We start from the raw sequence: 27,550 nt of genomic DNA, 5'->3' as shown, positions 1-27,550 counted from the left end.
ACCTTTTTTTTTTTTCTCTCTTTTTTTTTTTTTCTTTCGTATTTTTTTTCTTTTTCTGCCTGTTTTTTTTTTTTTTTTTTCTGTATTTTACACACCAGTTGGATGTTACCGTCACATGAAGAAGAGAAATACCTGAACAAGATCACGGCTACGAGCTCTAGAGTTAAAAATGAACACACAAAGCCCCCCCGGGGAGCCCGACCGCGGACGAGGAATCCGGCCTGGAAAAGCGGGATGGGGCGAGGGAGGGGCTTGGCACAGCCCCCTCGGCTCCGTCCCCTTCCCCAGGCGTGTAAATCTCTTCTTTTATGGTAAAAAAAGAGAGAATCTGACAAAAATACAAATGTCCCTAAAAGCGTCGTTATTACTGAAGTAGCAGAATTATGACTTTCTCTCCAGATTGTCCAAAATCGTCTAAATCGGGGCTGCGGGAGGGGTTGTCCCGCGGCCACCGTGTCCCCAGCTGGCTCGTCCCCACCGTGGCAGGGATGTCGCCCCTCGGGAAAAGGGACCGAGCGGCCGGGAATCCCGCGGGTTTTGGGGGGTTCTGGTGCAGGTTCCCCTCCCTGCAGCGGAGAATCCCCCGGAGCACCTCGGGGGGTGTCCCCCGCTCCAAGTGCCCGGTGTCACCGTGAGGGGCTGTACACGGAGGGGGGGACACGCTGTGACGATGGTGACGTGGCCTCGGTGGCACCCGGAGGGGTGCGGGTGTCCCCGCCGCGGGCGCGGGAGGGGAGAAGGGCGGGGGGAGCCGCGGGGGGAGCAGGAAGACTGAGGATGATCCGTCGTCCGCCGCGCGGGGTGACCCCACTGTCGCTCCTCCCCGACCCCCGTCGGGTCCGTCCCCGTTTTGGGGGGTCCCTGTCCCGGTGGAGGGGGATGCGCGTCCCGGGGGAACTCAGGGATGCTGCTGGCGCCGATCCTGCCGGGCTGGAATGCCGCCGGCGCAGGGAATGTCGCCTGCCCGGGGTGGGCACGACAGCGCTCGCTCCACCCCTTATCCCCGGTGGCTCACGGGGGTCCGGGATCATCCCGGCTGGAGAGGGAATTCCCTGGGGCACAGCATCCCCCCGAGGGGCCGCAACCCGCCCGGGGAGGGGGTGAGGGCGGGACTGGGGGATCCCCCCGGGGACCCCGAGCCCGGAGACGGAGGTAAAGCATCGAAGGCGGCCGCGGGCAGAGCGCTGCCGGGCCCGCTTTGGATAAGGAACTGTGGCATGGCTTCCGATCCCAGGAAAAGGGGCTGCCCCCTCCCCGCCGCGCCCCCCGCCCGCCCCGGGGGGCTCCGGGAGAGGCGGCGGGGCTCGGAAGGGCGGGGGGGGGGGCGACGCTGACGCTCGGAGAGGTTTTATTGAGTTGGAAGAGGATGGGAAGGGGGGGTCCCTCCTGCTCCCACAGCCTGACCCCCCCCCTGGAATTTGGGGGTGGGGGCGAGGCCGGGGAGGGGTCGAGAGGCTCCGGAAGCACTCGCAGAAGTCCCGCCCGGCGGTGGGAATAGGGGTGGAGGGGGGGAATCGTCGCCTCTGGCACCTCCTCGCCCGGGGGGTCCGCGGCAGCTCCGGGACCCCCCGCGCCGGGGAGGGGCGAGAGCGGGGGGGCCGGGGGGGCTCCCAACCTCTCCTGCCGCAGGGTCCCGCTGTCCCGCCGGTCCCGCGCCGGGAGCGGGGTTGGGAGCTGGGAACGGGGACCCCGAGCCCGCGGTGCCGGGGAGGAGAACTCAGGCCTTCAGCTGGTGCCACTGTGCCACCGCCTGGCGCGGGCGGGCGATCATGTCCTTCCAGTGCTTCACCTCCCCGGGGCCGCTCTTCCAGGACAGGTAAATCTGCGGGAATGGCGTCCTTGGATCCGCGGCTCCGCTCCCGGCCCCTCCGTCCCCATCCCGCTCCCCGCCGCCGCCGCCTTCACCCCCGAACTCCTCCATCCCTGCTTTTCTGGCGCCGGGCTATTTTTACCCGCGGATTTTCCATATGGAAAACCGCGTGTGCCAGCTGCCACCGCATCTGACACCTCGAGGAGCCGGTGCCACGTGGTGAGGTTTTAATGGAATATCATGGACGCTGCCTGTGCGTCCGTGGAACTGTGCTCTGGGAACAGCCGTGCCACCGGCACCGTGCCCTCGGGTGTGCCCACATCGGGAATGCTGCCACCTCCGCCCCTCCCTGGCAGCCCGTGGCGCTGACCCGGGGTTTTATTTGATGGATTTGTGCCAGCTGATGGGTTTCCTTGGAGGGTTTTTGGGATCGAGCGGTAAGGACGGATTTGTCGTGGTTTGTCGGGGTTACACCCGTGGTGAGCTGGGTGGGTTTCACGTGCAGCAAATCCAGAGGGGATAATTCCCAGGGGATTGGGAGCCAGCCAGATCCGGCTCCCGGATCCTGCTGCCCCATTTCCTGCTCTCCTGGGAAAACTTGGGCCCTGCAGCATTGGGGGTCCCCGTCGGGAGGTGACAGACCGGTCGCCCTCGAGCCGCTCGTCCCAAGTCCCACCCGGCCCCGGTGTCCCCCCGGTGCCCCCCCCGATGTCCCCCCCGGTATCCCCCCGGTGTCCCCCCCGTGTCCCCACCTTGCCGATGACGTCGTTGCGGCTCAGCCTGTCCTTGTCCATGACGGTGATGACGATGGTGGTCTCGCGCAGCCGCTCCGTGGGGATGTCGAAGGCGAAGGACTCGTTGAAGACGGGGTTCAGGCACCGCTTCATCACCACCGTCTTCTTCTTCTCCACCCGCTTGTCCTTGTACATCAGCCACACCTTCACGTAGGGATCTGGGCGGGAAAAGAGCCGCTCAGCACCGGCGTGGGAATCGGGGAATCCCAGCCGGAGCCGGGAGGGGGCCGGGAGGGGGCCGGGGCCGTACCTGACGTGCCCCCGATGTCCATGGCTTTGAGGTTCCGCGCCTTGATGATGTTCACCACGATGGAATTGGCCGAGGGGTTGTAGCACAGAGACAGCAGCAGCTCCCCGCGGCTTCCCTGTGGGATTCACGGGCACCCTGAGGGACTGCCACGCCCCACGGAGCTCCACAGTGGGAGCGGGGTGATGGGACAGGACCACCCCCCCCTCTGGGGTTGGGGTTTTGGGGCTGCCCAGAAAATCAGGGCAGGAGGAAACGGGGACACCCCCGGTGGGACGTTCACTGGTCTTGCTGGAGGCGGCAGGAGGAGAAAACTTTCATTTTGGATCTACCTGAAACAGCTTGTTTTGACCCAAAATGGGCCACTCGGAGCCTTAATAGAAAGCTTTGGGAAGAGAAACGTCTCATCAGGGAAAACAGCAGAAAACATCCCTGTTGGGGTAGGAAGTGGGGGGTGGGACACTGACGGGACACTGCGGGGACAGGGGGGGTGGGAGTGGGCCCAGGGCCTTACGCTGCCATCGCTGCACGGCTTCAGGTCCTTCCAGAAGGTCTGCATCTGGGTGAGGTCCACCTTGTTGAGCGGGATGGACACCTCTCCGATGGGATCGTTGCGGCTGAAGCGGTCGTAGTCCAGCACCTGGAGGTACAGCACCCGCTGCACCACCTTCTCATAGGGGAACCCTGCACCAGAGACAGAGGGAGTGAGGAACTGGAGGGAATGAGGAGCTCGAGGGATGAAGAGCTGGAGGGAATGAGGAGCTGGAGGGATGAGGAGTTGGAGGGAATGAGGAGCCAGCACCCCTTCGCTCTTCCCATGATAATGGCAAGACTTTGGAACCACACAGAGCACGAGGAGCAGAGCACGGCCCGAGGGGCTGGTGCCAGGTTAATTCCCATCCAAGGGGGCTTGCTGGGGGGATGGAACCTTCTCATCTTCCCCCCATGTCCCCTTTAAGGGGTACCCCTCCAACCTGGCCCTGGAGGCTTGGCCAGCCCACGGCACCACCGATGGCCACCACGCCAGTGGCTTGAGTCGAGCTGAACCCCCAGGTCCCACCACGGCTCTGTTCCCTCCCTGGGCCAGTCCATCCACTCCCGGTCCATCCCAGTTCTTACCTTCGAAGAGGAAGGTCTCGTTCCAGTGCGGGTTGAGGTTCTTCCTCTTCACCTTGGTCTCCAGCTTGTGCTTCTTGTCGGGGAGCAGGTAGATCTTGACGAAGGGGTCGCTGGTGCCACTGAAGTCCTTGGCTGGCAGCTCCTGCGCCTTCATGATTTTCACGGTCAGGGTGGACTCCTGGAAGTTGTAGCCGACGCTGAACTGGATGCGGCCCAGGTTCTCTCGGCTCACGCCTTCGTGGCCCTCGTCATCCTCGGAGCCCGGGGAGAGCTGGGGGGGGAGGAGGGGGGTGAGAGCGATGCCGGGCATCGCCGGGGACCCCCGTCCCCCCGGCCTTGCATCACCCCGACCCCCAGCCCCCGGCCCCACGAGCTGTCAGAGGCCATCAGCCTCTCCCCGCTGCCCCTGCCGCTTCCCATGACTCCTGGCTCCGTGCCACTCGTCCTGGGGAAGTGGGAGCTCCAATTAACCAAATCCCTCCTGACAGCAGAGCCCTCACGTGTCTGGCCCTGCTTGCTCCCTTGTGCCAGCCCCGGGGACACGCTGAGCCGGCGGGACTCGGTGGAGCGGGGGGATGTGCCGGAGCTCTTCTGGCACGGGCGGGATGCCGACCGTGGGGACCCCATTCCCGGTGCGTCCCGTCCACCCACCATGAGCATCTCGCTGGTCAGGGAGTTGACCAGGTCGGAGACGGAGGAGTGAGGCTCCGTCTTGCGGTCGGACTCGTCGTGGGGCGGCTGCCCCGGCACCGGCGCCGTGTTCACGGCCTTGCCGCCGGCCGGCAACCTGCGGAAAGAGAGGCAATTCCTTGGAGGAGAGGGGCCGGGAGAGCCGAGAACGAGACCGTGAGGGGCTGCCCGGGTGCCCTCTCCCAGCAGATGCTGCGCCAGGGCTGTGCCAGCACCCAATGGACGCTGCCAGGACACCGGTGGCTGCGGCCCCTGGCTTCCCGGCCCTGATCCCGGTGCCAGTGGGTGCCCTGGGACCTTCGGAGCACAGCAGCAGGTCCCACATCGTCCGTGTCCCCAGGCCAGGGACGGCCCTGTCCCCACCGGCGGCTCCGGCTGCACCTCACACACCACAGCCCATTATCCTGGTGGGCGCCCATGGGTGCTCCACGTGCTTTCCTGCGGCCGAGACCCCCCCGGGATCGCTGTCCCGGTGGCTCCCGGATGGTGGGAATGGTGCCGGGAAGGGTGGGCAGCCGGGAGCGGCGGGAGGCAGCCGGACAGAGCAGCGATGGAGACGGGAATGCACCGGGGCCACGCTGCCACAAGGCACAGGGACCACGGGACACAGGCACATGGCAGAGGGGGGACAGGCACCCCGGGATGCTCCCGCTGAGCCAGGACACCGTGACAAACCACCAAGAGGTGCGGGGACACTCGGGAAGGCACAGGACATGCCACGGACACGCCACACCACGCCAAGCACACGCTGACACACGGGGAGCGGACACACGCACACACGGGATGGCACCCGGGAAGGACCGGAGAGGCCGAGGCAGCTGGGGAGGGAAAATAAAGTTAAAACCGGGGAAAATGAAAGGCGGAGGAGCCGCTGGGCGAGGAGGCACCGGTGGAGCCGCAGGAAGTCACGGACAGCGGGAGAGAGAGCGGGAAAGAGCAAGAGAAAGGAGGAGCGGTGTCATCCAGCGCCGGCCTGCCGGGAGGGAATGGGAGAGGGGGGATGGACAGACGGACGGAGAGCGATTGGTCGCCGGGACGGGAGACGCGCCGAGGCGCCGGGCCGGAGCCGCCGGGGACGGGCTGGAAGGAAGAAGCTGAGAAACAGGGATGGAGGAGGTGTTTGGAAGAGGAAGAAGAGCGGTCGGTCGGCAGCGTCGCCGGGCGGGAGAGAGCGGAGGCCGCCCGGGCGCGTCCCCTCCGCCGGCCGGACCCGCCGCGTCCTGCGGAGCTCAGGGAATGGGGAGGAGCGGGGATGGAGGTGGGGAGGCCATGCGTGCGCCGGCATGGGTTTTTGGAGCCTGGATGCGGGAAGCGGGAGCGGGGTCTTGCGGCACAGCCACCCCCCCCCCCCCCCCGCCGTGTCCCGGGTGCCCCCCCCGTCCCGTCGGCACGCGCTGCCGGTGCTCCCGGTATTCCCGGTGCTCCCGGCAGGGACCGGCTGCGCAGCGCGACGCCGGGGAGGGAAGTGCTAAAAGATGGAGCGAAAACCAAGCGGAGCAGGGTAAAAATAGCCGGTGGGCGAGAACGGTGCCAGTTGAGCCGCACGCCGAGCAGCGCCCGCCGGCTTCACACCTCCCCCCTGCTCCGGAGGGGACGAACAGCCGCTCCCGGCGGCACACGGACCCTCCGCCGCTGCCAGCCGGGCTCTCCTGCCGCTGCGGCGTGCCATGCCAAGCCTTTGGCATCCCAGGATCGCGGGGAGCAGCCGGAGGCGAGGGGCCGTGCCGTGCCGGAGGAGAACAGGGATAACGCGTCCTCCCGGCACGTCGAGCTCGCTCTGCCCCTTTTGGGGAGGGGGCAGCGGTGTCCTCGTATCCCAAGGGATGCTGCCTGTCCCGCCGGGACGGAGGCGGCAGCGGCGCCGTGTCCCCGTATCCCAAGGGATGCTGCCCGTCCCGCCGGGACGGAGGCGGCAGCGGCGCTGTGGGGACGGGACGCGGCTCAGCCCGTGCAGAGTCCTTTTGGGACGGTCCCCGCGCGTCCCCCCTGCCCCGCGGCTGCCCGAGCGCGTCCCCCCGCATGCAGCCAGCGCCGGGAAGGGCAGGAGGGGGAGGAAGGAGGGAGGAGGGAGGGGTGGGGAGTCCTCTCGGTGCCGCCGCTCCGGAGGCAGAACTCAGACGGGGAGAGCTCAGACGTCCCGGTGCCCGCTGGGCCACCCTGTGCCGCTCCAACCTTGGCGCTCCACGAGGGCAGCCTCCTCCTCCTCCTCCTCCTCCTCCCTGGATGGGGCCCTCGTGTCCTCCTCCTGCGGGACCGGCCTCGTCCTCGCTCATACCTCTTGTCCCCCTGAGCGTTCGCCTGGTTCGGCTGCGTCCCAGCGGGTTGCAGGTCGGGAATATTGGCAAAGTCATCTTGCTCTGAGAGTCCCAAAACCAGGGATAACACCACCATCCGGCCTTCCCTGCCCGGGCGGGCCCCGCCGGCAGCGGGAGAGAGAGAGAAAGAGAGAGGAGAACACAGCGTCAGGCGGGGAACCGGCAGGAGCCGGCGGGACCGCGGCGAGGGGCCCCTGGATGTGCCCGCCGGCTCCTGCGGGATGGGCTGCGGGGAGAAAGGCACCGGCTCCGGGGAGCTGGATACCCCCGCCTGGATATCCCTCTCCTCCACCGGTCCAGGCAGGGAGGATGCCAAAATCCTGGTGAAAGGGGGAAGAGGCGACCGGAGGGGCTGGGAACGAGGGACGGTATGGCAGGAGTGAGGCACCAGCATCATTCCATGGAGGAGGGGGCGGCGGTGCCCTATCCGAGGCTCTTTGCCCCCTCTGGAACGGCCTCTCCGGGATCCGGAGCCGCATTTACACCGCGGCGCCGGGGAGGGGGAGCAGAGCAAAAGGAAAAATCAATGGATCGGGAAAGAGGCGGTGGGAAGCGGCAGCGGCTCCTCCGCGCTGATTCGGCACGTCTGGGCGCTGCGGCTGTTCCCCCTCCGCCCATTCCAGGCTGGAAGCGGCACCAGGGCTCGGTAAACAGGGAGAACGTGACCCTAGGGATGGCTGAGGAGCCGCAGCTCCGTGTTGGGAACCCGGGAAATGGAGCTGGAAGGGATCTCTCGGTGGGAAAGGGAAGATCGGAGAGGAATGAGGAACGGGGGGGTCACGGTCAGTGCACCCCAGGGGGCCCGGAGGAAGGTTCGTCCCTCTCTCCAGAGCTGCCTGTGCGGGAAGGAGCGGGATGAGCACCCAAACTGGTGCCTCTCGGGGTGTTTCCCACCTAATCCTGATGCAGGAGGTGCTGTGCCAGCTCATGGAAGGGCAGGATCAGTCCCCGTGTCCCACTCCCAGCGCTCCCGACCTGCGGGAGGCGCAGCTGGGACCTCAGCATCCCTTTTTCCAGGGTGCTGGGGGGCAAACGGAGAAAAGGGAGGAGCTGGAGAATCCAGGGGAGGATGGAGCCGGGGGCACCGGCTCTGCGGAGGAGTGACATTGTCATGTGCCGAGCCACGGTGACAACACGGGACTCGGATTAGCCCCCGGGGTTTGATGCTGGGATTCCAGCGCCGATGGAGGAGATGGGGTTAAGGAGCTTAAGGATCACACGGATCCTCCGGCTGGGAGCGATATCGGGACCCAACACACGGTCGCCCTGCACGGGGGCCGCCGCCACCCCCTCCCCGAATCCTTGGGACAATGTCACTCCCCGGGGACAGCACCGGTGGCTATCTCGCGGGCTGGATCATCCCTGCATTCCCTGGGGATGGAAAAGGAGTGCGGTATCCAGCCCAGCCGGTGGTGACATGGCAAAGCAAATTGGGGGACCCTTCCCTGAGCCCCCCGGGCCGGGTGGGTCATCCCTGCCCCCCGTGAGGAGGATGGAAGGGACATGGATCTTCCCGCGGGAATGGGCAGTGTGTGTCCGGGGGGGTGATGGACGAGCGGCCGTGTGGGGGCGAATGAAGGAACAGAGGAGAGGGATGGAGACAGGGATGGAGAGAGGGATAGAGGAAGGGATGAAGCAGAGGGATGGAACAGAGGAAAGGGGGATGGAGAGCAATGGAGAGAGGGATTGAGGGAGGGATGGAACAGAGGAAAGAGGGATGGAGAGCAATGGAGAGAGGGACTGAGGGAGGGATGGAGCAGAGGAGAGAGGGATGAAGCAGAGGGATGGAGCAGAGGAGAGAGGGATGGAGCAGAGGAGATGGGGATGAAGCAGAGGGATGGAGCAGAGGAGAGAGGGGTGAAGCAGAGGGATGGAGCAGAGGAGAGAGGGGTGAAGCAGAGGGATGGAGCAGAGGAGAGAGGGGTGAAGCAGAGGGATGGAGCAGAGGAGAGAGGGATGAAGCAGAGGGATGGAGCAGAGGAGATGGGGATGGAGCAGAGGGATGGAGCAGAGGAGACGGGGATGGAGCAGGCAAAGGAGCAGAGGAGAGTGAGATGGAAAGGACGATGGACCAGAGGCAGAGGATGGTGGAGCAGAGGAGGAGGCGATGGGGATGGCGACGGAGGGAAGAGCTCTGGAGAGCACAGACTTACAGGAAGGACTTCATGTCCAAGCCGCGGCTGCGGATCTGCCCCACCACGTGGTCCCAGCTGCCGGGGTTGGAGCGGCTCCGGCCCCCGGCCATGCGTTGCTTGGAGCCGGCGGCCGTCCCCTGGCGCGTTTGGCCGCCGCGGGCGCCGCGGGAGTTGGCGGCGGTGCCGGAGGGGCCACTGTGGGCCTGCAGGTGGCCCAGGCTCTGGCTGGTGGTGGGCTGGCTGTGGTTGCCGCGCTGGTGTTGGCTGAGGGGCTGCTGCAGACTTTGCTGGCGCATGAGCGTGCGGGGCCTCTGGAATTTGGGATCGCCTGCTGAGGTGGGGATATACTCAAGGGTAGTGGCTGTGGACAGGGTGGAGTCCTCGAAACTTAGGGAGAGGAAGGGCAGAGGAGAGGAGAGAAAGGAGAAGAAGGTGAAGGGGCAAAATTGGAGGAAGGAAAAGAAGAGAGTTAGAGAGAAGATGCCCCAGCGCAGGGAACGCTCCGGCGGGAGCCAGCGGGAGCGGTGCCCGGATCCTCCGCCTCTCGCCCGCGGCTCGGCCTTGCCGGGGGCCCGGGGGGCTCGTGCCGCCACCATGTCGCCCGTTCCCGCGTCCCCCCCCGGGGGGCTCGGCCGGGCTGGATGTGCCCACCCGCTTCCCGCGGCTGCCGCTCCGCTTCCCGGCGCCCGACCTCGTCTGCGGGAGAATGAGGCTGCTGCGAGGAGGCAAATCCCGCGGCGGCCGCTCACGTGCCGCCGGCCCGGCCCCTCGGCCCCGCTCCCTCCCCGCCCAGCCCCGCGCCCGCGCCGCGGGGGCTCCGCGTCCCCATCCCGCCGGGATCGGGGGGGATCCCGCGGGGCCGAATCCCCGCCGCGGGGCCGTTCCAGCGAGCCGGGGGGCCCCAGGGAGGGATGCCCGAGGTGGGAGGCTCCCGGCTGTGGGACGGTGGATGCGGACGCGGCTCCGGTGGGACGCGGAGAGCGGCGAAGCCCGGCCCGGGACGGACAGGCTTCCAGAGCGGGAGGAGCGGGCGGGATGCCGGCGAGGAAGCAGCGCATGCCTGGCGCGGCCCATGCAGCCGGGCGGGAATGCCCGTGGCGGCCTGGAATGCTCGTGGCCGCGGGACCGGGGGGCAAAATGCCCCCTGGGACCGTCGAGGAGTCGCCTCGAGCGGCACCCGCCGACCTCATCCCGATCCCGGCGTTGCCACGGGACAAAGCCGTGCCATCGTGCAATGCCAGCGGCGGGGGTAGAGGGGGATGGCAGGGGAAGGATAAATAGCTCCAAAAACCGAAATAAAGAGGTGAAGAAAGAGCGAAAGGCGGGAGGAAGAGAGAGAGGAGGGAAGGGAGTGTAGAGGAGCGGAGAGCCGGGATGGCCGGAGCCGGAGGCACTGCCTGGGCACTGCCCCCCCTCCCCCCGCGCCGCCGCCGCCCTCCTTTCGTTTTCCTATGGAATCCTAAATTAGTTCAATTTACAACCTCTCAGTCACAGGAAACTAAATCTGGCTCCCGTCGGCCCCGCGCCAGCTGGAGGCGCGAGCTCTGCCAGCGCCGTGCCAGGCGGCACCGCGCCCTGCCCGCTCCCGGATGGATCCCGTGGAACCGGGAGCGGGACACAGCACCCAGACCCCCGGCGTGGACCCCCGGGACGCCCCCGATCCCGACGGCTCTGCGCCAAAGGGGTGCTGGAAAACGGGACACGCCCTCAACCCTGCCCTGGCCGCCTGCGCCGGCCGTCGTCCGTCTGCCCGGATTCCCAGTGGGAATTCGCTTCTCCACCGAGCCTGAATACGGCTCCCCCTCTTCCTTGCCTCTCTCTCCTGCTCCCAGTTCCCAGCTGGAGCACACCAGCGTCATGCCACCGATTCTGGGGGCATTCGGGATTTCTCCCAGGCAGCAGGACGGGCCTGCCCCTTTTCCATAGGTTTTCTCCCCATTGACACGACTGGAAAAGCACACCAGCCTGGGAACCCCCAGGCTCTCCAAGGGTGCCGGGGCTGTTGCCGGGATGTCCTGGATGCCACATCCTGGTGCCGGAGAACCAGGGCAGAGTCCAGGAACACAGGACGGAGCCAGATCTGACACATTCCCGTCAGCAGCCGGCAGAGCTGCGGCCTTCCCAGTGGAGGGTCTCACTGACCCCCACCCTGAGCCTGCCAAAGCCTGGATTTTCCCTAGAACTGATCAGTCCTGCACTTCTCCCAGATTTTCCCAGTATGGGGTGGTAGAGCCGGAAATGTTATGTTGGCACCGGGTCAGGGGAGCGTGGGGAGGGAAGAAGGTGGAGACGGCACCATTCCCAAGGGATGGGAACACGGGACAGCACTTCCCACCTCTGGGCCATCACCAGGGTGGCACTGCCTGCCCTGGGAATGCTGAGCTGCTTCCCGCCGGGATCAGACAAAGCTGGAAATATGCCAGACACGGCACCTAAAGGGCCCCCCCTGAGCCAAAACGACATCAGGAGCACGGGAAACTCCTCATTGCCTTCGGCACAGTGGCCCCGGGAATCTGCTGGTGGCCTTCGGGACATATTGGTGGCCCTGAGGACCTGTTGGTGGCTCTGGAAATCTGCTGGTGGCCCAAGGGATGTGTTGGTGGCCCTGAAGACCTGTTGGTGATCTTGAGGATCTACTGGTGGCCCAAGGGACCCGTTGGTGACGCTGGGAACATGTTGGTGGCCCTGAAGAGCTGCTGGTGTCTCCAGGGACCTGCTGCTGACATCGGGAATATATCGGTGGCCCTGAGGAGCTGTTGGTGGCCCAAGGGACCTGCTGGTGACCTTGGGAATATATAGGTGGCCCTGAGGAGCTGTTGGTGGCCCAAGGGACCTGCTGGTGACCTTGGGAATATATAGGTGGCCCTGAGGAGCTGTTGGTGGCCCAAGGGATCTGCTGGTGACCTCAGGAATATATTGGTGGCCCTGAAGACCTCTTGGTGGTCCTGAGAACCTATTGGTGGCCCCGAGAACCTACTGGTGGCCCCAGGGACCTGCTGGTGACCTTGGGAATATATAGGTGACCCTGAGGAGCTGTTGGTGGCCCAAGGGATCTGCTGGTGACCTCAGGAATATATTGGTGGCCCTGAAGACCTCTTGGTGGTCTGAGAACCTATTGGTGGCCCTGAGAACCTACTGGTGGCCCCAGGGACCTGCTGGTGACCTTGGGAATATATAGGTGGCCCTGAGGAGCTGTTGGTGGCCCAAGGGATCTGCTGGTGACCTCAGGAATATATTGGTGGCCCTGAAGACCTCTTGGTGGTCTGAGAACCTATTGGTGGCCCTGAGAACCTACTGGTGGCCCCAGGGACCTTCTGGTGGCCCCAGGAATCTGCTGGTGACCTTGGGAAAATATTGATGGCCCTGAAGACCTGTTGATGGTCCTGAGGACCTATTGGTGGCCCCAGGGACCCGGCAGTGACCTCGGGAACACGTTGGTAGCCCCGGGGACCTGCCGGTGGCCCCCATCCGAGCGCATCCCTCGGAGGGGAGCGTGTCCGTGCCGGTGCCGTGCTCACTCACTTGGACAGGCTGAGCTTCCCTGCGGCCAAGTGGCTCTGCACCGTGTGCCAGCGGCCTCGTGCCGCCTTTCCCGCTCCGGGCTCGCTGTGGGCGGACACGCTGCTCCTCATCCCGTCCTCGCCGAGCCGCTGCTTGTCCCCGGGCCGGTCCCCGGATAAGCCGGAGGCGGCCGACGCCGTCAGCTTGGCCCCTGATAACAGAGAGCCACTGGGCCGGGCCGGCGGCCGGACACCCCCCAGGACACACACGGAGCCGGACGGACACACGGACGGACGAGGGAGAGGAAGGAGGGGAGAGGGCGACAGAGCCGGACGGACAAGAGACGGACAGACAGACAGAGAGAGAGAGAGAGACATCAGCACTGCCAAAAAAAAAAAGAGGGGCCTGGCCGGGGGGAGCGTGGGGGGCCTCCGAAAACCGTCCAAAAGAAAGTGGGGAGGTGGGAAAGGGGTCGGGAACTGGGGTCCCGCTCGCCGGCAGCCCGACCCCGCGCCGAGGGGGTGCCCCCAACGCGCAACCCCGTCCCGGGGGGACATCCCAGGAAGCCCCGGGAAAGCGGGAAGGAGGGGTTGCTCGTCTCCATGGGGAGGCCCATGGGGTGGCGTGCGGGGAGCCCGGGAGCAGGAGTAGGAGGAGGAAGAGGAAGAGGAGGAGGAGGAGGAGGAAGGCGAGAGGGTGCTGCCCAAATACTCACTACACGGAGCAAACCCGGCAAGGAGAGACTCACTTGAGGGAAAGGCGCGGATCACCGTACGGAGCGTAAGGAGAAATGTTTAGGATAAACTCCTTGGGAGGGTAGGAGCTCCATTTCTGCTGCACTGTGTTGTCATTGTTATTCCAAAAGTCTCTGTCTAGATCGCTACAGCGGCCGGATTCCAGGGGAGAAGAGAAAAGGGAAATACAAGAGAGAGAAGCTGAATTCCTGCGGGAAAGGGGAAGGGAAAGCAGCGCTCCGGCCCCGGAGCGCCGGGATCCTGCGGAGAGAGACGGGGAGCGCGGCCGCCCATCCCTGGGACACCGACACACACACACACACACACGGACAGGGACAGACGGACGGATGGAGCAGGGAAGAGCTGTGGAGAGACAGGAGCAGGCGGCTCCACCGGCTGGGAAGGAGAGAAGGATGGTGGGAATTAAGGAGCGAGCGTGGTGCCGTCACGGCATTCCCGTGTGTGTCCGTGTTGCCTCCTCAACAGGTCCTGGAAGCGCGCCCTGCATGGTCAACCACGTGTTGGAGACCCTTCCGGATCCCTTCCTGCTGCCAGCGTGGAGCCTGGAATTCCTGGCTCCGGGAAGCCACCAGATCTGCGTGCCAGGGATTGGGGGCCCAGAGGGTCCCCGCTGGGAGACTGGAAAAGCTGCCCCTGCCCGGCCCTCCCAGCCCTCGCCAGGGCCCACCTGCAGCTCCGGGATGATCCCGGTTGGACAGAACGCGCCGGAGCTGGGGAGGGAAAGCCACGTGTGCCGGGATTCAGGAGGGGATGTGCTTCCCACTCCACTTCCAGCTCATCCCAGCTGGGCTGGGAGCAGCATCCAGGTGCCTGAGGTACCCCAGACACCTGCACCCCAATAACACCGTGGGAGGAGGTTTTCCATAGCCTTATTCCAGGCAGGAGCTCTTTCCCTGCTGCCAGTCCGGCTCCCTCCTCCCTGGAGCCATGTGGGGGGTTTCCAGAGGCAGCACTGGATCTGGGATATCCAGGAGAGCCGCTCCAACTTCCAACCCCCACACTTTATTCCCTACCCAGAGCCACGAGGCACTTCAGCTCTGCTCTCCCTCCTGCGTGGAATGCCCCCGGGATGCAGAGCCATCTGCACGCCCAGACCTGGAGCATCCCCGGGCTGAGGCTCCCGTGGCTCCATCCTATGGCTCCGTGGGATACGCAAGGATGCGGGAGAGACCCACCAGCTCTCCCAGTGTCCCGGAGCCCCTTTCCCACTGGGAGTGGGGAACCAGGGAATGGCCACCTCTGTCCTTCCTCTCCCCCCCAGTCCTGGCACCTACTTGATGGTTTTCTTTTCGCTGCGGCCTCGGCTGGAATCCGGAGTTCCCACAGTCTCCAGGGAAGTCTTGTAACGCTTTCCCTATGGAAAAGGCAGGAGGGAGGAATGAGGGAGTGGCAGGGGACCCCTGGAGCGTCCCAGCAAAGGATGGGAGCTGCCACCATCTGCTGAGTTCATCCTGGATTTCGCCTTTTTCCCTTATTCCCTCGCAGTCTCCAGGCTCCATCCCACCCATCCAAGTGGCAAAATTCCCAGTTGCTCCCTCCTGTGATCCCTGGGGGCTCGTGCCCCGCGTCACCCCAAGGACAGGACGGTCACCGCCTCCGGTGTCCCATTCCAAGGCCTCGCCGGGAAGCAGCGGATAATTTTAGGCTTAATTGAAGCTGGATTAATTGAGTTCACCTTTCCCAGTGCCCGGGAAGCACTGCCGTGGGATAATGAAGCCGGAGCTGGCTCCTAACTGGGGCTGGTAATCAGGACACTCCAGCGGGTTCCGCACGCTCCAAGCCCGGAGCGCAATTAGCGCCAATTAGGCAACAATTAGGAGCCGAGGAGGCTCCAGGTGGGAAGGGACCAGCTCTTGCAGCAGGATGGGCTGGAGAACCGACCCTTCCTGGGCCTGGAGCTGGGAGCATCCCCCCTGCATCCAGCCTGCCCAGGGAATGGGAATATTTCTCCCTTCTCCTCCTTCCCAGCCTCTGCAGCTCCGCACGGAGCCAAATCCTTGGAATGCTGAGACACCCGTGCTCTTGGCACAGCGTCCTTGGGCAGCCACGGGCTGATCCAGCTGGGAGCTGCCAGGGTGTTGGAACTCCTTGGATGCCCGTGGGCTAATCCTGCTGGGAGCTGCAGGAATGTTGGATGTCCTTGGATGTCCATGGGCTGATCCTGCTGGGAGCTGCAGGGGAACACCTGGATCTCTTTGGCTGTCCACAGGCTGATCCTGCTGGGATGTTGGATGCCCATGGGCTGATCCTGCTGGGCTCTGTAGGAATGTTGGATTGGATGCCCATGGGCTAATCCTGCTGGGAGCTGCAGGGTAACACCTGGATCTTCTTGGATGCCCACGGGCTAACCCTGCCAGGAGCTGCAGGGATGTCGGACCTCCCTGGATGTGCACAGGCCATCCTGGAGGGAGTCGTCCCTGAGCCCTGGGCTCGTCCCTGTCCCGGCTCAGGGCTCCTGAGGACACGGCCCTCCCGGCAGTGGCCGCGTGGGCACATCCCGGAGCCGGGCCCGCCGGGCTTGGCCGTCATTCCCACGCAGCCGTTCCAGCTCCGGGCGCTGCCGAGGGCCGGCTGGGATTCGCCTTCCCGGCCAATTTACACTTGTTTGTTCCCCTGCCAGTTCGTCCTCCTCCTTTCCAGTGCTTATCCCTGCCTCTCCACGTCTCCTGGAGGGCATCTGGAAGCCTCTTCCCACCCAGCAGCCCCACGCTGCCTTACCCCCGGCCGGATCCCCTCTCCCATTCCCGGGGGAATGCTGCCTTCCCACGGCTCAGGGCGGGCATCTCCCACACGGGAAGCGCCGCTGCCGTCGGAGCACTTGACCCAGATTCGATTCCGACGGCGAAGGAAACGTGGCCGAGCACGTCCTGCTCCCGGGAGAGCGGGAGCAGGAGGAGGAGGAAGAGAGGGAGGGAGCGCTGCCCCGATCCACGGTGGGAATGCGGAGGGAAGCGGGCGGCAGGGACGGCTCGTGGTGCCAGGGATGGGCTGGCCACCTTCCCACGGGGATTTTCCAGGTGGGAGCGTGCCCAGCAGGACAGGGGCCAGCTCGTTCCGGCTTGTCACCAACATATATCCAGATATTTGGAAACTTCCCTTCGCGCCACGCGAACGGCGGCGCCCGAACCTTTCATTATCCCGGCCGGAAAAACCAGCCCGGAGGAAAGGCACAGCCAGGGAATCTCCGGCAGCGGGAATTGCCCCCCGGACCGGGAAGGGGGCAGGGAATGGTGGCACTCACCATCTTGCGCTGGCACCACTGGCAGATCCCGCAGAGGACGATGGTGGCACTAAGGCTGACGGTGATGATGGCTGAGACCAGCAGCACGTCCCGGGAGGGGCTCCCTGTGGGACACAACAGGGGGTCACAGGGGATTCCCGGGGTGTTCCTGCTGGGAGTGGGGGCGCAGCACCCACCGGGAGCACCCGGGAGAGCCGGGTGAGGAGAGGCAGGGAAAACACAGCTCCTTCCCCTTCCCGATTTCCAGGCTTCCCCTTGTCCAGCCCTTCTCCTTTCCTCCGTCTTTGCCTTCCTGATGCTTATCCTTTCCTCATCCTTTCACCATCTCCAGCCCCCTCCCCTTTTCCTTCCCCTTCCTTCCTCTTCCTCTTCCCTCCCCTCCAGACAAGCACCCCCAGTTTCGTCCCTGGATCCGTGCCCTGCATCCACCCCCCGGTCAGGATTCCCTCTTTGGCTCAGCCAGTCCCACACGGATTCACCCCAAGCAGCAGCATCTCCCGTGGGGACAACCCTGGGGACCCCACAAACGGATGGAGACCACTCCACTGCATCCAGCACATCATATCCCTGCTCCCAGCCTGTGGAATAGCCCTGGAACTGTGGGAGGATGATCATGGATCTAAGGTGGCTCGGGGGGGGTCCAGTGGGACCCCCAAACTGGCTCAGCCTTAATTCCAGGTAGGACCTCAGCACAGCATCCCTGTGGACACCTCGCACCCCGCTGGGATGGGGGCCGTCCATGGAGTCGGGAAGCGGCGGCGGGAGCTGTGCTGCGGTATAAATATTAAACAATAATTGTTAATAATTAATTCGCCCGCAGACCTTTGTTATTGTAGCAGATTTTGCCGGCGGCTCCGGGGCCTGGGTGAGTCAGAGGGGACCAGGAGAATGGATTGGGATTCTGGAATCCACCCCCCGCCCCTGCACTTGGAAAAGCACCCACAGCCCCCCACCTCGGCATGAAAAGGAGGAAAGGGGATGGTGGCCACAAAGAGGAGTTTTAGAGAAATCCATTCAGGATTAGCTGAGGGTGGTGGGATGAGGGTGGGATAAGGGTGGGATCCCGGGGGGGATTTTGGGAACAGGGCTGGGGGTCCCACCAGCACTCCCTCCATCCAAAGGCAGCTCCTCCATCGCTCCCGGATCACGAGGAGCCTGTGTATAAAACTCTCATAGCAACTGTTGCCTAGGAGGGAATTTGGGACCAGCCCTCAATTTCAAACATTTATAAACCCCGGCTGGATAAGCTGCTGGGGGAATGGAAAGAGCTGGATCTGGCGGGAAGGGCTTGGGACCCCCTCCTCGGGATCCCGACCAGTTCGAGTGGGACATGGGCTTACTGGAATCGGGGGTGACCCCCCCAAATGCTGCCTCAGCCCCCTCGGCACTCTCTGATCCGAGCTGGGAACACGGTGACCCCTCTGGCTTATCCCGGAGCTTCCACAAACCCTTCTCTCCCTGCGGGGTCAAGTTCATCCCCAAATTAATCTGCAGAGAGGGAATCAGAGGAGAAGGAGAGGAAAAGAAGCCACCATGGAGAGGGATATTAGAGAGTTCCAGGGGCCAAATTCCCGGAGCCGAGGTGCCACCACACGCCCAAGCCTGGCATCACCCCGTGATCCTGGTGGATATACCAGCAGGAATCTGCCTGGGAGTGCTCCCCGGGCACGGGGGGTGTTCCAGCCCTTCCCGGTGGGAACACTCATCCCTCGGCCACATCCCCAGGGAGGGGGTAGCGATTCCAGGGGTGTCCCTGTGCACGGGGGGGTTCCAGCCCTTCCCGGTGGAAACATGGATCCCTCAGCTGTGTCCCCAGGCTGGGGGAGAGATTCCAGTGCCGTCCCTGTGTCCAGGGGGGGTCCAGCCCTTCCCGGTGGGAATGCACATCCATCAGCCGTGTCCCCAGGCCGGGGGAACCATTCCAGCCCCCCGACTGCTGCCGCCCTCAGCAGGACTTCAATGGTTCGTTTTCCAGGCAATTAGTGCTTGGTTAATTAAGGAACCGGAGCCGCTCGGAGCTCCCGGAGCGTCCCCAGCCCTGGGGCGCGGTGTGGGGTATCCGCGCCGCTTGGAATGCTTGGAACGGGAATGCCACGGGGCGGGTGGGTGCAGGGGGAGCACGGCGAGCTGCGCGGCACCACAGCGTCAGCCCCGGGAGGGGGTGACAAGGTGACAACGCGGCGCTTGTTTACACCGCCGCTGTCTCTCCTTCCATAAATTTCCCAGGCTGCCAGCGCGGATCCAGCCGGGAGCAGGGAGGCGGCCGGGCGGGACTGGGGGGTTCACACCCCCAAATCCCAAATCCCACCTGCCCTTCGCCGGTCCTGCCTCGTCCCACGGGCACAGCGAGGGGGGTATCCATGAGACGGAGATCCCACGTCCCCCTCCAAGGGCTTGGGTCTCCCTGTCCCGTCCCACGTGCTGGAAGAGCACCGCGGAGGCTGGGAAGGGGGTGGAACATCCCTGCGGCTCTTCCATCAGGATTCAGTGCCACTTGACGGGATATAATTCCACTTTTCCAGCCGGTTATCGATGAGGGGATTACCTGCCTCGCTAATGCCGAGGCTCTCCAGCAGCGGATTTGTGTGGAGCTGCGGGAGCAGGAGCCGGCTGTGCCGGGGGAGAGGCTCCCTATTCCAGGGGGAGATGGTTCTGGATGCAGGGAGAGGGTCCCTGTGCTGAGACGGTCCCTGTGCCACGAAAGAGGGTCACGGTGCCGCGGGAAGAGGGTCCTGGATGCATGGAGAGGGTCTCCACGGTGGATCCCTTCCCACACACACCTCTTGGCCAAGCAGGAGAACCCCCCACGCCCCCGTGCCCACAGCCTGCACCTCGGAGTGGGAGACGGGATATTTGGGAGCCGGGGATGCTGGCTGTGATCCCAGCCTGCTGCCACGTGCCCGTCCTCCTTTATCCGCCGCTCCCGCAGGCTCGGGATTAGCTGCCTCTGGAGCAGGAGCAAGCTCTGGCCTTTGTGGGTGTGAGGAAACACTTCAAACCCGACCCCGGCACAAGGAGAGGTGCCGAGATCCAAGAGGGATTAGCCCTCCGGAGCAGTGTGTAAGCCAGAGATCCGCCCGGAGGAGGCGAGAGCCACCGATGCCGACGGATCGGGAATGTGCCGGGGTGGTGGGAGGGGGGCTGTGGCACAGCTGGGCACCTCTATGCTGACAGCACGGGCTGGGGACACCCAGGGGGGTCCCAGCCACTCCCAGATCCTCCTCCTGGAGCTCCAGCCTCGACTCTGTGGCTTTGAGCATCCCGGTGGCCGTGGGCACCTTGGTGACCTTCGGAATCTTGGTGGCTTTGGGAGTCTTGGCAGTCCTGGGCACCTTGGTGGTTTTGGGAATTTTGGTGGCTCTGAGCACCTCTGTGGCCCTGTGCATCCAATGGCTTCGGGTTTGTGTGGCCCTGGGCAACTTGGTGGCCCTGAGCATCTCGGTGGCTTTGAGCACCCCAGTGTCCCTCTGCATCCCAGCGTCCCTGAGCATCCCAGTGTCCCTGTGCATTCCAGTGTCCCTGTACATCCCAGTGTCCCTGTGCATTCCAGTGTCCCTGTACATCCCAGTGTCCCTCTGCATCCCAGTGTCCCTGTGCATCCCAGTGTCCCTGTACATCCCAGTGTCCCTGTGCATCCCAATCTCCCTGTGCATCCCAGTGTCCCTCTGCATCCCAGTGTCCCTGTGCATCCCAGTGTCCCTGTACATCCCAGTGTCCCTGTGCATCCCAATCTCCCTGTGCATCCCAGTGTCCCTCTGCATCCCAGTGTCCCTGTGCTCTTGGTGGCCCCCTGCACACTCATCTCCAGGATGGTGAGACCCTCACAATCCAAGACATCTGCGGCCCTTTCCCTGCCCTGATTCCCTGATTCCCTGTGTCCCTGTGCCCATCCCAGCATCCAGCCCCATCCAAGGGCTGCCCTGTGACCCCCAACCAAAGCCCATGGCCCCGGAGCAGTGCCGGGAGGGCAAAGCCCCCTCCAGGGGCATCCAGGGAGGGATCCAGCTCCTCTCCCAACTGAAAGCTCCTGCACAGCATGGAGAGGCCGGAAAACACCTTCATGGAGAGACAAAGGCTTTGGATGAGCAGTGGGAAAAAGCTGCAGCACCAGGGCTGGAACCGACCTCTCCACAGGTGTCCCATCGGGATGTCCCTGCCCGGGCCCTCAGGGCCGTGCTTTTGGGTGCAGATCCCAAAATTCCCAGGTTCTATGGATAGAGCATCTCCCTGGTAGCTTCTCGGTATCCCAGCCCCACCCTCCCATGTCCAGTGGTGAAATCCATGGACGCAAAGTCCCCCGGGGAGGGAATCAAAGCCGTGGGAGCCTCCCCAGCCCCGGCTCCCGCTGAGCTCCCTGGAAGCGGCGATCAAAGCCGGCAGCTCCACACGGAAAAACGTCTCCATGTGCCAAGCTGCTGCCACACGGGCATCCAGCCCTGCCAAACCGGCAGCGGAAACACGTTCCCGGGAAAAGGGGAGCGGGAGAAGGTGCCAAGAGAGCGGCTCATCCCCCCCTCCCAACATTTCGCCAGGGTCGGGATGTGCCGCTGAGCCCGGACGGGGGCACTGGGAGCAGGATGGTGGATGGGAAGGGATCCTGCCTGGATCGGCATCCCCTCGTGCCGCTGGGATCGAGGGCCACGAGACTGGGAATGAGGTGGCCACGAGGCCGGGAATGAGGTGGCCACGTTGTCACGCCGGGGCTTCCCAGATGCCACTTTCCTGGCACCAGGCCATTAATTCCTCCTCTTCTCATCCTCCCACTCATTTGTTCGATATTTCCCAAACCTCTTATTTTTAGGATGCAGCTGAAAAGCTGTGAATTTGCAGCTTTCGCTCCTGTGCAGGATCCCGGGAGCGAGGAGGGTGGGAACGGGGCAGGATCCTGGTGGGAACAGCAGGCAGGTGGAATCCAAGCCCTTGGTGCAGGTAGAGGGAGAAGAGATGGACACAGAGTGGCTGAGGGACGTGAAAAATCCAGAGGGAGGCGAGGTTTTGTTGCCACCCCTGGAAACAGCCCGATGGGCATTTTGGGAATATTTTGATCCAGGCTCAGTGAAGGGCTGGGACAGCTGGGTCTGGACGTGGCACCTGCCCAGATGCTCCCAAGGGCTCTGTGGACACGAGGGATCATTGGGAGTCCCACGGCCATCCCGCTGTCTCAGCAGGATCCCGGGATGAGGCTCCGGGGGAGGAGCGGCGTCCCAGGGTGAGAGGGGCGGGCACGCCTGTCTGCTCTCCATCTGTGCGTCTGTCTGTCTATCCGTGCGTCCCCCTCTCCGACACATCCATCAATCTCGGCACCCATCCGTCCCTCGTACACATCTGTTCTCCATCCAGCCATCTGGCCATCCCCCGGAGCTGTCAATCCCTCCAGCTCTGCCTCCCCCACGCCGAGCTGCCAGGCCCGGGGGGCTTCGCTCGGCAGAGCCCACCGGCACCATTCCCGGTCCACGGGGAGCACCAGCCCAGGACACCGGGAACACCGACCCAAAACACTGGGAACACCGGCCTAAAACACCGGGAACACCGGCCCAGAACACCGGGAACACTGGCCCAGAACACCGGGAACACCGGCCTAAAACACCGGGAACACCGGCCCAGAACACTGGGAACACTGGCCCAAAACACCGGGAACACCAGCCCAGAGCACCGGGAACACCGGCCTAAAAAACTGGGAACACTGGCCCAAAACACCGGGAACACTGGCCCAAAACACCGGGAACACCGGCCCAGAACACCGGGAACACCGGCCCAGAACACCGCGCTGCTCCATCTGCATGGCACCACGTTCCCTATCCCAACCTGCTGAGGGACAGGGATTGTTCCCTCCGGCTCTGGTGCCACCTGTCCCCCCTCCATGGCCACCGCAGGCAGGAAGTGGGGATGGAGGGAGAATCTGGCAAGGGAATGTGCTCCTTTCCCGGTGCTGGGCTATTTTTGGCTGAGGATTTCCGGAGAGAGCCGTGTGGTTTCTCTGCCTCTCGGTCCCCACCGTGTCCCTCTTCCCGAGGAGTACCCGGATCCCCAAGCCCCATCTGCTCCCATGGTTTCCATCCACCGCCTTCCCCATTCCAATCCCTGCTCCCAACAGGATGCTGCTCTTCCCTCGGTGAGGCCGGTGCTCCGTGTAGTCCCTGCCCCCAAATGAGCCATGGAGCCCCCAGGAATCTGGGGCTGGATGCGCCTCCAGCTGCGCTTTTCCAGGCACAGAATGGTGTCCTGGCTCCGGCAGCGGGCACGGAGGAGCAGGCTGGGCTCTCATCCCGAGTGGCACTGCCAGCTCCGCGCCGTCACCACTTAGCCTCCCGCCCCTGGGCTCTCCATCATTCCCGAGCCCTTCGGGTGACAGCGGGAGAGAGGGAAGGCAGAGAGCCAGAGGCTCCCGGGGGACAGGAGGGAGCAGCCTCCATGCAGCCCATCCCAATCCCACCGGATCCCTGCCTGCTTCCCAGCTCCAATTCCCTCCAGGGAAGTGCCCCCCAGTTATGTCACGTGGGATCCATCTGGGACCACGGGGACGGAATTCCCGCAGGGAGCTCAGTGATGGGGGGATGCCACAGCCCCCAAATCAGGGAGCTGGCAGTGCTGGGGGAGGAAGAGGAAGGTTGGAAGGGAACACATGGAAAGATGGAGAAGCGCAGCTCAGGGGGAGGAGAGAGGAGGAAGAGGAAGGGAACGAAGGGCCAAGGAAGGCTCCAGAGGGAGGCCTGGGGCCACAGGGGTGGGAAGGTGCCTGGGGGAGGTGGAGCTGGTGGAAAACCTCCAGCAGAGCCTGATCCCAGGGCTGCATCCTCCAGGGATACACAGGGATGGTCATCCATGGGGAGGAAGGATAGTCATCCAGGTGGGGCTAGTGGAAAACCTCCAGCAGAGCCTGATCCCGGGCCTGCATCCTCCAGGAATACACGGGGATGGTCATCCATGGGGAGCAGGGGTGGTCATCCATGGGGAGAAGGGATGATCATCCATGGGAAGCAGGGTTGGTCATCCGTGGGAGAGTGGGGACAGGACACATCACCCCCTGCAGCCACCAGTGTCCCACAGGCCCATCCAGAGGGGTCACACCTCTTTCCATGGATACCCGGAGACCCCAGGGTGCATTCTGACGCCGTGCCCCCCTGGGAAGGCCGGGATCTGGGAAGCTGTTCCATGCCATCCCTCGGCCACCACACTGGCTCCGCATCCGCCGGCACGACCGGCCACTTCCCTTCAAACCTCATTAACTCCCCCCAAGGTGACCCTCTCCCTCCCTCCCTCCCGCAGCCGGGTACACCGGGAAGGGTCGGGGCGCCGGGAGGGCCCCCCGAGCTCCCGGGTGGGCTCGGAGCATCCCTGTGCCATGGCCAGGCTGGCACCCCAGGGATGCGGGACCTTCCCCCTGGCACCTCCCAGCCCGCTGCCCCCCAAGCCCGAGCTGGCCCCACGCACCCCCCCGAGCCCCCCAATGGCAGCGGGGGGTGTCCATCCCCCCTCTCCACGCTGTCGCTCTGCTCGTTGTTCCCGCGCTCCGGCGGCTCTGCGGGAGCCCTTCCCTCCCCGAATCCATGTATAATGGATATCGTAGCCGAGCCCCCGGGGGCCGGGGGGTGGCAGCGATATTATCTGCATCTGTCTTCATTCCCCGCTCCCCCCTCCCTTCCCAGGCAGGCGGAAAAGCCGCGAGATCAGGCGCTGGAAAAGCCGCCTCCAGCTCCTCTCCTGCTCGTTGGAATCGGGGAGGGGGGGATCGCTGAGACCTCCCAGCCCGGCCGTGACCCACCCCCAGTCCTTGTTGTTCCCAAGCCGTGCACGGGGTCCTGGGACACGTCAGTGTGTGGGATCCTACGGGTGCGGGGAGGATGAAAAGCTCGGAATTGGTGGGAAGGAAGAAATTCTGAGCTGCCCTGGGGGGCTCAGAATCTGCACGGACACCCCACTGCCACGGAAAACGGGATGGAGCTGCCGGGGGGAACAAAGGGAGGGGATGAGGCCGCGGGGGATGCTCCGAACTGCTGGAGCAGAGGGGCTGGCAGGGAGGTGAAGCCCAAATCCCAGCAGGATGGGGCTCTGGGGGAGGAACTGGATCTCCAGCGCCGTGCCCGTGCCGGGACGCGTGGCTGCAGCAGGTGCCTGGCTCCCGGCAGGGCCGGCCCTCCGCTCTTTGTCTGCCTTCCCGCCTGTCACGCTTCCTCATCATCCTCCCAGCCTCCCGCCTCGGGGTGTTCCAGTTTGGAAGCCGGCTCTTATCCCAGCCCCGGGCATCGGGGATGTGATCCCAGAGCCGCACGAGCACGTAGAGTTCTCCATCCATCCATCACTCCATCCACCCATCCATCCATCCACCCATCCATCCTTCCCCCGAGACGGCGCGGGGGGAAAACAGGCAGCTGCCTGGTTATTGATTCACCACCTCCAGCCGCCGCGCGGCTCTGCTCGGAATCATTCCAGCCGGGAAGGATGGGGACAGCGGGAGCAGGGCCCCCCGGCACCTGCTTGGAGTACTTGAGGTGCAGCCTCTCCCCCTCCGGGGGGACAACTGGTGCCAGCAGCGGGGACAGGGATGGACGGGGGGTCTGGCCTTGCAGGGGAGGGGAAGGAGCTTCCCGGTGTTCCCAAAGCCGGCGTGGGCGGCGAGGGGCACATCGTCCCTATGGCACAGAGGGCACCTTTGTGGCCGCCCCAGTCTCTCGGGCACGGCGCTCCCGACACGGGGGACTGTCCCCCAGCAGCACGGCCCTCCGTGGCCTCCCAGAAAATCTCCCCAGCTGGCGGGAGCCGCTTTGGGAAGCGCCTCGGTTCGGTCCTAATTCCCAACACCCCTCGCCAGCCCAGCCCAGACTCCCTCGGGCGTCTCCGACCCCAAAACCAGACACCCCCAGCAGCACCTCCAGCTCCACGTCCCCCCCCACGCCCCCTTTCCTCCTGGGCACCAAAGTTTCCCGAATTTCCCCACATGGCGTCTTCTCCCCCCGCCATGAAACGCAGTCAGCGCTGGGGGTCACAGCCACTGTCCCCTCACGGTCACACGGAGCAGGGGACGAGGAGGACGAGGCTGGTGCCGCCTCGGGCAGGGATTTGGGGGGACAACGGGCGTCGCTTCCCGGCGGGATGTGGCAAATCCCAAATCCCGCGGGGGTGTGAGCCACAGGCACCCTCCCAACCTCCACTGGTGGGGAACAAACCCGGGACACCCCCGGGCACTGCGGACACGGGCGATAAAACCCGGGAAAAGCCGGGAAAGGGGGTCGGGTGCTGGCACAGGTGCGTGCACCCCCAGCCCCACCAGAGCCCCCCACGGCTCCGGGCGCCACGGCACAGCCACCGCCGCCGGTGACGTGGGAAAACTCCCACGTGACGGGAGCCCCAGCAGCCAGGGAGCACGGGATTTGGGGAGAGGGGACGTGGGTCTGTCCCCCCAAATCCCGCGGCTCAAAGCTCAGCCTCTGAAGCTTCCAGGCTGCCAAGAAGTGTCAGCGGTGGCACGGGCAGCCGTCGGTGTCCCATTGGCCACCGATGGGGACGCGGGGCAGGGACGAGGGGGACAAACCGGGGGCAGGTGCGAAGTTCGGAGGGGGAATAACCGGGAGCAAACGCCGGGCGCAGGGAGGGAAGAGCGGCGCCGCCGGCGGGGACAGCCCGGCGGCCCCTCTCTGCCACCGACCCGCCGGGTGACCTTGGGCCGAGCCGAGCCGTGCCGCGCTCCGGGCATCCCTGCGGGGTCACGCGGCCGGAGCCGCTCCCGCCGGGAGCGCTGAGCCCGCGGCCGGGCGGGAAGTTGCCCTCGAAGGCAGCCCGGCCGGAGCCGCCAAGCGCCGGTGACGCTGTCACCCGCCGCGGGGGACGGTGCCCGGCGCTATCCCGAGCCGGCGGCTCCCGCAGGCCTGGCACCTGCAGCTCCCGCCCGCCGTCCCCGCTGTCCCCGCGGCCCCGCCACCGCAGGACACGCCGTCCTTCTGCCCGCTCCCCGGGCCCCGGGACACGGCCGGGGACGGCTGCCAGGCCCCGGGGATCCGCAGCGCTCCGGCAGCATCCCTGTGCCTCCACACCCCCCAAAACCTCCCCGCCGGCGTCCCAGATTTCCCGGTGCGGGGCCGCCCGGTGCTTTCGGAGCATGAGCTCAGCAAATCCGCGCCGGAGGAAGCCCCTTCCCCAGCCGCCCACCCCCGCGTGTCCCAGTGTCATTCCAGAGGCGCAGCAGGACGGGGATGGGGGACCCCGAGAAGGACGGAGGGGATGTGCTGATCCCTGGATGCCGGCACCCGGCGGGATTTGGGGCTCACCCGGGGGCTGGGGGGTTTGCTGGGGGTCTGGGGAGCGGGGTGCTGCCCCGGGTGTTGGGGGGTCCCCGGTGAGGGGTATCCGGGGCTCCAGCAGCTCTGCAGGATGAGGAGCAGAGGGATGAGCTGATCCCTGGGTGTTTGTCTGGATGTCGGCACCCGGTGGGATTTGGGGCTCACCCGGGGGGCAGGGGAGGGGGGGTGCAGCCCCCGGGGGGTGGGGGGCGTTCAGAGGTGGTTTCCAGGGCTTCGGCAGCTCTGCAGGACGAGGATCGGAGGGATGAGCCGATGCCTGGATGCTATCTGGGTGCCGGCACCCAGCGGGGCTGAAGGCTCCCTCCGGATTTTTCGGGGGGCCGGCGACTCCCCGGGGGGGGTCACGATGTCGCCGGGAGGGGGGTGCCGGTGGCTCCGGCCCCTCCGCAGCGCGACCACGCCGGCGATAACGACTTTCTCCCCAAACTACCGAACTCACGGCGAGGCGCCCCGGAGGTGGGGGGGGGCACCGGGGGCAGCGGCCACCGCGTGTCCCCCCCCCCCCCCGCCGCGTGTCCCCCGCGTCCTGCGCGTCCCCGTCCCCCCATTCCCGGCTCCCCGCGGGGCTCACCTGCGCCGGCAGCCTCCGGGTGCAGGTACATGGTGGCGGGCGGCGGCGGGGCGCGGCGGGGCGGCGGGGCGGCGGCT

General features: G+C 65.2%; 1 protein-coding gene and 1 long non-coding RNA gene across 6 annotated transcripts; both read right to left on the bottom strand.

The window, feature by feature from the left end:
• Positions 1-47: 47 nt before the first annotated feature.
• Positions 48-27,550, bottom strand: SYT7 (synaptotagmin 7). Of its 5 annotated transcripts, XM_032691737.1 has the most exons (13): positions 27,474-27,550; positions 16,608-16,711; positions 14,641-14,720; positions 13,360-13,491; positions 12,633-12,839; positions 9,129-9,497; positions 6,936-7,061; positions 4,622-4,757; positions 3,971-4,241; positions 3,366-3,535; positions 2,855-2,969; positions 2,563-2,762; positions 48-1,822 (listed from the first exon to the last, which is right to left on the bottom strand). In XM_032691737.1, the coding sequence occupies exons 1-13, from the start codon at positions 27,502-27,504 to the stop codon at positions 1,718-1,720; spliced, it is 2,046 nt and encodes a 681-aa protein (XP_032547628.1). In that variant the 5' UTR covers positions 27,505-27,550; the 3' UTR covers positions 48-1,717. The 5 variants fall into 5 exon arrangements, with proteins under 5 accessions (XP_032547628.1, XP_032547629.1, XP_032547630.1 ...); XM_032691738.1 differs by lacking the exon at positions 12,633-12,839; XM_032691739.1 differs by lacking the exons at positions 6,936-7,061; positions 9,129-9,497.
• LOC116788710 lies at positions 12,144-12,626 on the bottom strand. The gene is made up of 3 exons (XR_004357744.1): positions 12,482-12,626; positions 12,243-12,362; positions 12,144-12,203 (listed from the first exon to the last, which is right to left on the bottom strand). It is a non-coding gene; the product is annotated as an uncharacterized LOC116788710 (long non-coding RNA).

The sequence above is a fragment of the Chiroxiphia lanceolata genome, chromosome 6 (genome assembly GCF_009829145.1).
Source record: "Chiroxiphia lanceolata isolate bChiLan1 chromosome 6, bChiLan1.pri, whole genome shotgun sequence".
NCBI lineage: Eukaryota > Metazoa > Chordata > Aves > Passeriformes > Pipridae > Chiroxiphia > Chiroxiphia lanceolata.
Note: the sequence above shows the minus strand (reverse complement) of the source record. Positions and strands in the feature narration are given on the sequence as shown.